The 11,631-nt window shown below is 50.5% G+C and overlaps 1 protein-coding gene across 2 annotated transcripts in view; it reads right to left on the reverse strand.

The window, feature by feature from the left end:
• Nucleotides 1–11,107, reverse strand: part of NELL1 (neural EGFL like 1) — an 831,926-nt gene extending 820,819 nt beyond the window's left edge. For both annotated transcript variants that reach the window (XM_004752144.3, XM_004752143.3), the window contains exons 1-2: nucleotides 10,923–11,107; nucleotides 1,837–1,965 (exon numbers count right to left, since the gene is read on the reverse strand). In XM_004752144.3, coding sequence (XP_004752201.2) covers nucleotides 1,837–1,965; nucleotides 10,923–10,977 — 184 coding nt within the window. In that variant the 5' untranslated portion in view covers nucleotides 10,978–11,107. The remainder of the gene's footprint in view (nucleotides 1–1,836; nucleotides 1,966–10,922) is intronic.
• Nucleotides 11,108–11,631: the final 524 nt, after the last annotated feature.

Raw genomic sequence — 11,631 nt, forward strand, 5'->3', positions numbered from 1 at the left:
AGCTCTTGGTCCAGCCATTCTAAAATAATCCTTTTTTTTAATTTACTTATTTGAGAAAAAGAGATCACAAGTAGGCAGAGAGGCAGGCAGAAAGAGAGGGGGAAGCAGGCTCCCCACCAAGCAGGGCTTGATCCCAGGACCCTGAGATTATGACCTGAGCCGAAGGCAGAGGCTTTAACCCAGTGAGCCACCCAGGTGCCCCTAAAATAATCCTTTGTGCTGTCTTCACAAAAGGCTGACTGTAAAGAACCGTGCCAGAACTTTCTCAGAGGAACATCCAAGCTGCCTCCCTATCATATCCAATGAGGTCACTCCCTGCAGCGACCTTTACAAAGACCCCCCCTGTTCTGAGAGTAGATTATGAAATGATTGACCTGATGCTACACCGAGGAGAAGAATTACAATCATTCACAAGTGTACATGACCTCCCACCTTTCAGAACAGATACCAGCCATAAACCATCAATGTGTCTAAGCCTCTGGGTATCAACTAATATCCGTTCTGCGACAGGGTCCAAGGTAACCCAGCCCCTGCCGGCCTCTCCAGCCACTGGCCACCATTTAGCCACACTAGACACCTTTCTATTCGTTTCTGCTTTCAGACCTTCATACACACTATTTTCCCTGCCCACAGTGCTCTGAATTCCCACCCCGTCCTACACCAGGCTGACTATTCATTTCTCAGGTCTCTGCCGACGCATCAATTTTCCAGGTAACCTTTACCTGACCACTACTATCTCTCCATGCTGGTTCAATCAGATCTCCCTGTACTACTTTGTTTTGGCAGCCTATACATCCCCTTCCTAGTAAGTACAGCAATTGTAATTCAATAATTCCTTGTGCACTGACTGTTTCTCCCACTATATTTTAGAACGGGCTGCACCTGTCGTACTGGCAATCCCACTATTAGCATGTTGTGCGGTACACAGCACGAGTTCTGTACAATGACCAGGACTCACTGGGGAGCTACTAGAGGTATCGGACACAGTTTTAACCACTTCGCTGGATTAGCTCCTCTACTGCTTATAACGTCCCCATGAAAGAGGTACGTTAGTGTTTTAGATGAGGACACAGGCACAGTAAGGCTGAACGATTGCCCAAAGTCTCAAAGCCAATAAGCGGTAGCATTGGAATTTGATCTCAGGCAGTCAGGCTTTTAAGAAGCACACCACACGGGGCCCCTGGGTGTTTCAGGTGGTTAAGTGTCTGCCTTCAGCTCTGGTCATGATCCCAGGGTCCTGGGATCAAGCCCCGCATAGGGCTCCCTGCTTCCCCGCTCCTCCCTTACTCTGCTCTCTCTTACTATCCGTGTCTCTCTTAAATAATAAATAAATAAGAAACCCACTACACTCCCTTGATAACTGAGAACTAAGTAAGCTGCACTCTTAAGAGAATGCAGCCATAAAACATCCTCTGTGCTCATATACCCATTAAACAGGAGAGAAAATACATGAAGAAGACTAGGTGAAGATATAGTATAGATATAGGTAAAGATAAGGGTAATAGTTGAAGACATATCCTGTAAAAATAATATGGCTGGCCAATGGCTTTCAAGACTTTTGCAGTTTCATTCAACTTTAGATCCCCACCAAAATACCCAAGGAAATGTGTCACCACCAAAAACTACTTCACAGCCATGCCTCTAGTGCCCCCTCCCACCCTCAGAACATCCTTCAGTTATCTGAACCCTGTTGACATTTCTCAACATACTTATGATAGGAACACAAGAGAAATAGCGGAGATGAGCCTGAGACACACACACACACCACAGGAACACTCCCCAGACAGATTCTCTTCCCCAAGCTTTGCCTCCATCTGAAGAAGGAGGGGCCTTTACCTTGAAATAAATACGCCTTGCTGGCATTATGCAATCCGGACACCTGAGTGACTCCACGGGTGGTGTTCACGAGGTCGAGCTCGGTGATAATATCCACCTGCCGGTCAGGGTCCGTCCCAAAGCCCACCACTGAAAAGGAACAGAGAGGTTGTCTTGGCTTCAAATACAGACTGTTGCAGCAAAACAGAACAGAAATTGCAGAGGCCAAGAGGGGCAGGGAGTACAAGGAGGCGAGTGATGAGTGGTGGACAGGCTACCTTCTGGGGTAGAAAGGCAGAATAAGTCTTCGCTCCGTGGCCCCCGTGATATTGAAGTTTCTTTGTCCCTTTCCCTCTTACCCCCCATTCATTATGGATTGAGAACCCCTTATCCAAAACCCTCAGAGCTTAGTAGATTTCAGATTCAGAATGTATCATATGTTGGAAAGGTATTATGTCCTAAACGCTACATTTTATGTAACACCCTAAGCAAAATCTGAAGCAGTACCCCATAATCAAACATATTATTTTGAAGAGGTACAATGTTCTCTTCTGGCTGGCTAAACAAAGATTATACACAGCCTCGTGTCAGTTAAGGTCAAGTTTCGCCACCAAAAGGGTCCAGTTCAGGGTAGCGTTTGCTGTCATGTGACTTATGAAGAAACTTCGGGCTTCCAAATTCTTTCAGATCCAGGGATGGTGTCTACAGGATCATGGCCCTGATGTGCCTGCTTCCGAAAGTGATACAATAATAATTAAGATGGTAACAAAACCTGACACCACCATCACCCATAAACACCTCCTTGGGCCACTCCCCCTGCGTCAGGCACAGCCGCCCTGATATCAAGGAGGATGACAGAGAACACTCCTGTCCCTGTTGGAGTAGAGTGGCAAAAGGGCTGGCCAAAAAAAAAAAAAAAAAAAAAGAAAAGAAACAAGAGGCGTTCCTTCCCTCCAAGGAGATTCCTGAAGGGAAAGTTAAATTCCCTGACAACTCTGTTGGAGAACCTTTGTGCAGAGAAATGTGGCCACAAGCCCCCATCGCCTATCTGAGAAAGGCAAATGCAGAAGGCCATCTCTCACCCAGGGGGCGTTCTGTGCAATGACACACACATGATTGCAAAGTGACTTCCAATTCTACGTATTAATAAGGCTAGAGATCACCGGAAGGGGCTGTGGGTAAGCCATTCATAAGGGCAGCGTCTATCTACACTTAACATCTCAGCGGTGCAATTCTGACTGCACAGTCGGAAATGTTTTAATCAGCAACAGCTGTCAACTTCTGTCTGCTGGCAATGCAATTGCTGAGGCAAGATCTGGAAACCCAATGTGTCCGAGAGAGACTGAGTGAATGATGATCAGGACATCATGGGCTATTGCAACGTCATCTGTCCTCCCGCCTTCACCCCTGGCCCCACAGATGTGGGGAAGGAAGCTGGGACACCCTCTTTTCCTATAAAGAAAACAGGAGCTGCTACAGCTACAGAGCCCTGGGCTAGGAAGGCTTGCCAAGGCAGACAAAAGGGTTAATTCGAAGGCAGGGTACATAATCTGCATTCTTGGTTTCTGTCCGGTTTCTTCTTGTCCTCTGAACTGAAGGTTCAATCTCCCCCTTCCCAATGCAGTTCATTATGAGACCAGTTTCCTCAAGGACAGCTCTTCCTTCTACTCATTCTGTATTCATTCATTCATTCATTTATTCATGCAGTAACTTTTCAACAGGCTTTAGCGAGAGCTTACAACGTAACACAGTGCTGGGCACTGAAGATGTCCTCACAGAGCACACATTCCTGAGCCAAAGGGTGAAGACAGGCAAAAAATAATAATAATTGAAGATGGCAATAAATGCCACGCAGCAAATAAAACAGAGTCACAGAATACAAAGCAACTTTTAGGTGGGGCTATAGAAAGAACAGTCGGGAAGGGTTCCTTTGAGCTGAAACCTGACTGCCCGCAGGGGTGGACAGAGGCCAGATCTGGGGAGAGAGGTTTCCAGGGATAGAGAGTGTGCTCTCGCCCACTGCAAACCAAGAAGAGACTGAGCATATTTGGGGAACAGAGAAAGGCCAGCATGGCCAGAGCAGAAAGGGCAGGGAGTGGTAGAAAATGAGGCCAGAGAGTAGGGCGTGCCTTTTGAGCCCCTGGAAGGAGATGGGTGTGCTAACTGCAATAGGAAATCACTGGAGGGCTTAAGGTGTGTGTTGAACAGGTAAAGGAGGAGGCAATCCTCCTACTTTACATCATGATCTCCCTTAAGCTCCCCTCCAGCTTGATCATTCCTCACACAGACCCCGTTCACAAAGACGGATCAAACACCTACTCTGGGCAAAGGACTGAGCGGATGGGTGTCCATCAGCCCGAGTCATAGCCCCAGGAGCCTCTGGTGGAGACCAGAGATGTTTTTCTCCAAGTGAGCTCAGATATCAGCAGTTCTGTGATCACCTTGAAAAGGCAGGGGAAGAACTAATATTTCAGTCTGATCTATCATGTTGTACACCTATATGGCAGAAATTAAACCAAGAGGGATCTTAGAGGACCTCCAAGCTGTCTTCCTCTGGCTGGGAATAAGGGAAGTGATCCAGGGAACATGCCCTTAGCTGGACACAAGAAGACAGAAGTGTCCCCGGAGCCCCAGTGTCCCTGGAGCCCCAGTGCCTCGCACAGAGGCTAACAGAAGGTACGCCCTGAATTTAGGACCTAAATAATGAACTAAAGAGTGCATGCAGCTTTACTGCTCTGGTACAATAACCGCCGAGTAATGTGCATTTCGAGATAGACCACCAGAGGACAGGATGGCATTCAGGCCAAGGAAATGTTCTTGAAAACTTGTGGTTGAGGATATTGCTGCTATGAACATTGGGGTGCATGTGCCCCTTCTTTTTACTGCATTGTATCTTTAGGGTAAATACCTAGTAATGTGACTGCTGGATCATAGGGGAGCTCTATTCTTAATATCTTGAGAAACCTCCATGCTGTTTTCCAGAGTGGCTGCACCAGCTTGCATTCCCAGCAACAGCACAAGAGGGTTCCCCTTTCTCCGCATCCTCACCAACACTTGTTGTTTCCTGACTTGTTAATTTTAGCCATCCTGACTGGTGTGAGGTGATATCTCATTGTGGTTTTGATTTGTATTTCCCTGATGGCTAGAGGTGTTGAGCACTTTTGCATGTGTCTGTTGGCCATTTGGATGTCTTCTTTGGAGAAGTGTCAACCTGTGGAAGGAGCTGAGATGCCCTTCAACAGACAAATGGATAAAAAGGATGTGGTCCATATATACAAGGGAATATTCCTCAGCCATCAGAAACGATGAATACCCACCATTTGCATCGACATGGATGGAACTGGAGGGGATTGTGCTAACTGAAGTAAGTCAAGCAGAGAAAGACTTTTATCATACGGTTTCACTCTTATGTGGAATATAAGGAATAGCATGGAGGACCACAGGGAAGGGAAGGAAATCCTAAGGGGGAGAAATCAGAGACAGAGATGAACCATGAGAGACTGTGGAACCCAAGGAAACAATCTGAGGGCTTCGGAGGGGAGAAGGGTAGGGGCACCGGGTAACAGGGTGATGGGTATTGAGGAAGGCATGTGCTGTGATAAGCACTGCGTGTTGTATGTAAGTAATGAATCACTGAACACTAACTACATCAAAAACTAATGATGTGCTATACAGTGGCTAACAAAATAAAAAAAATAATAAATTATAGAAAAAAAAAACCTGTGGTTGACTGAATTATTGGATTCAAATCTTTACCCCTCCCAGAGCCACACCCTGTGCTGTGTGGCTTTGCAGTTCCTTCCACTCAAGTGAAAGTAAACCTCTGTTTCCTTTGACTTTGAGCCTTGCCATATAACTTGTTTCAATCACTGGGATGCTTGGGACGTCAGCAATGTTAAACGAGCAGAGGCCTGACCATGCTTGGGGGGCAAGGCTTGATGTCTGGTACCCCTGCACTGTGAACATGGCCCCACAGCTCCACTGGTCCAAGGAGACAGGCACATGGAGCAGACACCCCACTTGAGTTTGGCACCATGCTGAGCCATACCTGACCTAGATGAGCCAGGAACACAGGAACAGAACAACCTACAGAAACGTGAACCAAAATAAATGTTGTTTTAAGTCACTGCGTTCCAGATGGTTTGGTATGCAATAATATTGGGGCAGCGGTTGACCGAAGCAGGGACTAAAGACCCACTATAATTGACATCCTTAAAATGCTCCCGGATGAGTTGAGGGAAATTGGATGAGGAGGTGAACCATGAGAGACTATGGACTCTGAAAAACAATCTAAAGGTTTTGGAGGGGTTGGGGGTGGGAAGTTGGGTGAGCCTGGTGGTGGGCACCATGGAGGGCACGAATTGCATGGAGCACTGGGTGTGGTGCATAAACAATGAATCCTGGTACACTGAAAAGAAATTTAAAAAATTAAAAATTTAATTAAAAAAAAAAGAAAGAAAAAAAAGTGCTCCCAGACTAGGAGTCCTGCAAACTAGACAAGCCTAAAAGGCACCCAAACAGATTCTGTAGCACTAGCAGAACCCCCCGTGGTTGCCCTTGGATCCCTGTCCCTAAATGAGGACACAGCATGCTCCATCCACAACGTGTTGTGGGAAGGACACTAAACCAAGAGCCAGTTTCATTCCTGTCTCTTCCCCCTACTAGCCCCCGGAAAAATAACTTCACTTCTCTGAGCCTCGGTTCCCTCCTCTGTAAAATGAGGATGGTCATAACTGCCTCCCAACCTCCTAAGGTTTTGATGATAGCTATGGGAACATGCCTAGCATATACATGGTGCCCAGCTGGGCTTTGCTGCATCTCTCTTTCCTAAGACAGCTCCCTGGTCCTCAACTCCACTGGAATTGTGCAAAACGTACAGATGTCCCTCTTCCTCCCAAACCCTCCACATGCCCAACTGACCTGGAAGGGCTTCTCACTCTGGCTGTGCTTGGGGAAATCTAAATATTAAGTCTATACTCATTCCTCCTTGACAGCCCACAAGTAAAGGGATCCGCTGGTTTTAGGATAACTGCATTGTTCTTGTTATGAAAACATCCCATAAAAACAGAACAAGAGAAATCAATTAGGCTTCCAGATATACTTTTCTTCTCTCCCTTTAATTGGTCTCCTTCCTGATAAAAAACGTCCTGTGCCAACAGCAGGATGTGTAGAAAGACAGCACTTTACACACTGCCTAGGGAATCAGAAAACCTATTAATAAGGTAGCATTTACATGGCCTCTCCTGAACCTAATGCAGTATGAGAGCATTGGTTCCATAAAAATAATTTTTTTTTTTTTACTTTAATGTTTCTGCTTCTTGTCCAAGCACGGAGCTCCTGCCCTTTCCAAGGAAACCCTATTAAAGTTCTCTACTTTGGCCACAACTGCTCTACAAATGACTGAAGCTGGGAACTGGAATTAGGCAGGATAAAACACTTCTGGGGAAAAACATTCTTTAAGACCTGGAAGGCAGCGTGTTACTGGCAGAGAGACACTTGAGTTCTGGCTCTGGGATTCAGAACCTCCACCCTAATCTCCCGGGACACCTGCTACTGATGGCCACCCCACCGTCCTGGCTAGGGAGTGCTCAGGCCCAAAGACCGTGCAGCACACCTTCAGGGCCCCAGGCCTAAGCTCCCAAGCAAATCCTCCAGAGCCTGGCTCACTCCACATGTAATCCGGGCTCACTGTCTGCGATGGCAGTTCTTTTCTCCTGGTCAACACACAGGGATGGGATGCTGCAGAGCTGTTCCCAGACATCGTGTAACAGCAGGGTTTCACCACCAGTTGATCGATTCAGACCCCTGGACCCCTGCAAAGTTCCCCAAAAGCAATATCCATGAAGAACATGCTCTATGCCTGTTCCAAGTCAGCCAGAGCTGACTCTGTTCACGGCTCTCTTATTCTGGAGTTAATGAAGAGCCAGTAAAGTGGCTCAGAAAGAAAAGGCTCTCCTTTCCAGCAGGTGGCAGCAAAAGGCAGCAAAAAGGGCCCCAGGGGCTCCCCACTGTCACCCACCCCCCAACCACCACCACCACCTGCCTGGCCTGGTGACCAAAACAAACAGGAAAGGGAATTGGGTATTAATCACACAGCCCAGCCATCCATTGGAGAAAACTCAGGGACCTAATAATAATGTAGCCTTCTAAACTGTCCTTATTAAGCATGCACCTGGAAATCCCAGAATGATCTTTCACCCAGAAATAACAAGACCTGGAGAACAGCACCTCCTATCTTGACTCCATTTTAGTCTCTTAAAACAAGGTCCCTGAACAATGAGCAATTGAAGCAGCTTCCTGTGACACCTATCATTAGATCTTTTCATATGTAACCGCTACTGCACTGCAGTGCTGCTTTAATTAAAATGTGCCTGATATCATCTATTCATTCCCATTAAAAGGCGCTGATATCTGAGCAGCTCACTAAGTGAACGACATGTTTATTTCATCCTGGACTGTTAACAGCCCAGACACCAATTGTCCCACTTGACAAATAAACTTTCTGAGCGGCTGTTTGGATCCTGATAAACTAATCACGAGTCAGCCTCTGCTACCAAAGAGAATTAAGGTTTGATGCAGGGATGGTGGGTCCTGGGCAAATCAAAGAGGCTACCACCCCCTCCCCAAGAAAACTGCTGATGGCACCCCTTCAAGAGACAAGAAATTGTAAGTAAAGGACTTGAGATATAATTCCAAACCACCCGCTCCCCGCCATCCTGATTCTTCTGATACTTTTTGCAGAAGCAGTATGTGGCCTCTGGCATTCAAGAAGTGCCAAGGGGCACAGAAAACCCACGCTCCCTAGCAACTGCCATAACCAATAGGGCAGACCCTCCCATGCTCCACCTGCCTGTGCACAGCCTCCGCCCTCCACCTGGAATGCCTTGCCCCACTCTGCCCAACTGGAAAACTCCCTGTAAAGCCTTCAAAACACCCCCCCTTACATGTCACCTCCTGATTAAAGCCTTCCCTGACCACCTACCCCACCCCTCCCCAAAATTCATTCCTACCATTTCTCCTCTGTATTGCTTTCAATGAAACTTCTTATACTCCCTCCTCTCCTACCACCCACCGTGCCCCCCTTCAAGCTATAGGGGGGAAAAACCCGTTTTCCAGTTTCTACCTAGATTTTCGACTAAGCTTTAAGTTCCTGTAAGTCAAGAAGGACCAAGTCATTTCCTCTCGGCATAACCAATCCTGGCACCCAGCAAGGCGCTCAACTGTTCTTTGAATAAATACATCAATGAATCTTTGCTACAACAGAATTTTTACAAGATTGAAAAGGGTTTAGTGTGAGGAAGGGGAAAAGACTGTGTTCTTCAAGGTCTTCAAGAGCAATGCACCCCGGAGACCCCGGCCATTCCGGGTGGGGGCACTTTTTGCCGACTTGTCAAAGAACTAAAGAGAACAAAGGATTTAGGCAAACCGGTAACGACATGCACTTGAGGATGTGAAACGACCAAGGAGCTGCCCCCTCCCCCCTGTGTCTCTCTCTTCCGTTCCTCCATTAAAATGCCCATCAGCACCAGATTCTCCGCGCACGGGACTGGTAGTGCATGTTCTGCATTAGCCTCGCCCGTCCTGATTTTCTGGGGGCGCATTTCTTCCGGTGTGTTCTTGGTTTTAAAAGCCTAGTCCATCCCGAGGTGCCCATACCCAAGAAGCAACTATTCCAGGCTGGATTGAGCCTGGCTGCCTCTGAAGCCTTGGGAAGCTCGGACGAAGACAGGAAAAGGGAGGAGGATTCCTTTTGTCCCTAGAGAAGTCTACACCCGTTGCTCTTCCATTAAGCAAAGGGAAAGCTGCTACCCTCTCACCTGGGTAGACGAACGCCCAACTTTGTATCCTCAGGCGGGCTAACTGCCAAAGAGGAGCGCCTAGGGCGCAGGCGGAGGGAACTTTCAGGCCAACCAAGGCACGGCACCCTCCCCCGCCCTTTCCCCATAAACTTGCCGCCTGGCCCCGGAAGGAGGCAATGCCTCTAAAAAGGGAAATGAGAGTGGTTTTAAAAAGATAAGATAAGATAAGATAAGGGGAAGAGTGACTACACGCCGGTTCTGGGATGCAAGGTCGGCAGCGCATACTAAGGCTGGCTGGCACAGGAATAAAAATTCGCCACGCTCCCACCCACACCCCCGGCATCGGAGGGCTGTATTTTTTGCCTATACTGTGCCTCATCCACCCCACCCCACCCAACCCCCACCTTCCCACCTCTACTATGAGACCCGCAAAGAAGACAACCGAGAACGGGTCTCCAAACCCCATGAGATATGGGGTTGGAGGCGAGTGGGAGCGGATGGAAGGAGGTGCTCTTTAAGAGTCCTCACAACTGCGTCTCTGGAGGCAGAACGAAGTGGGGACTTCAGAAATTACGCCAGTTATCCTAGTCCTCCCTCCACAATCCCCAACCGCAATTATAGCAAGGGGAAACTGGCTGGAAGCTTGAGAAAATCTCCCTGGATTGTCTCCACGGTTCCAGTTCCCACCAATTATTGTTCGTCCAGCCCCTGGGGAGAGGGTGGAAAGGGAGAGAACGCTCTTGGAGTTGCCCCCGGGGAGAGTCAGGAGGGGACAAGACGAGACCACAGAATGCCGCGGCTCGCCCGCAGCCCTCACCCCGTGCCGTGCCCTCCCGGGCCGCGGCCGCGCCCGCCCGCCGGCCGGAAGCGCTCTCTCTGCGGGCGCGACTCCCGCGGCTGCCCCTTCCCCGCACGGCCCGCGCTGTCAGAGCGGTTTCCACCGCACCTTTCAAGTTCGGGGGTGTGGGGCTCGCGGGCAGAACCTGCGGTGGTTTCGACCCGGAAGCTGGCTACTAGGAGCAGGAGGGTGCGCCGGCTCGGCCGCGCCCCTCACTCCCGCGTCCGCGAGGCCGCGTCTCCAAGGAAGGGAGCACTCGTGGGGGCTTCTTCCAGCCCGTGAGTCCCACTTCTCACCCTTTCACCGGGAGCAGGGCAGAGAGATCCGGGGCACCCATCCACACCGCGCCGCCCTTCCCGGACCAGCACAGAGCTCGTCTCCAGGTCTCCCAACGCCTGTGCGGGCACTGGAAACAGCGGCGCGACTCCCCCCTTCCCCTGGATGCCTCCGCCCGCCCCAGCCGTGCTTACCTGTCCTGGCGGTGCAAACACAGAACCACACAACTAAAATCACATCCCTCGGCATCGCTCCCGAGGGTCCCCGCCAAACGGAGCGCGCGGAAACCAGGAGGAAACAAATGCGTCTGGATCTCGAGGCGCGCCGGGCACGGAGCCGCCAAACTTGCTAGCGGGCGGCGGGGGAGGTGGCTCGGCAGCGCCGGGTGCTGCGCTCGGGGATCGCGCCGGGCAACGCGGCCCCGGCCGCCCCGCCCCCAGCCCGCCCCCCACCGCGGGCGGCGGCGGCGCGGGGCTCGGGCCCCGGCCCCCCGCTGCGGCTGCGCCCGCCTCGGAGCTGGGGCGGGAGCGCGGGGCTCGGCCACTCCGGCAGGTTGCGCTCGGCGCTGGGATCGGGTTCTCCCGCTTCGCCCGCCGAGCTGCGAGCACCCAGGAGGAAGGCGCGGAAGCCGCTACTACCGGGAACACCGGAGCTGGAGTCCCGGGACGCGCGGCCAAAAAGGAGACGCTAAAGACGCCCGGCGCCCCTTCGGCTTCACGCGCTCCAGCCCAGCCGAGCTGGCCTCGCCACTGTCGTTGGCTCTGCTTCGCTGCCGCCGTGGGTGGGGGTTGCCGAAGTTGCCACAGTTCATCCCCACCGAGACGAAGAGCCGGCGAGCCCGCGCCGGCGAGCCCTCGCGGGTGGGCTTTTTTCCCCCGCGGGAACCCTGCCCCGGGCGGCGCC

Source organism: Mustela putorius, unplaced genomic scaffold, assembly GCF_011764305.1.
Source record: "Mustela putorius furo isolate JIRA1106 unplaced genomic scaffold, ASM1176430v1.1 tig00003859_pilon_pilon_pilon, whole genome shotgun sequence".
NCBI lineage: Eukaryota > Metazoa > Chordata > Mammalia > Carnivora > Mustelidae > Mustela > Mustela putorius.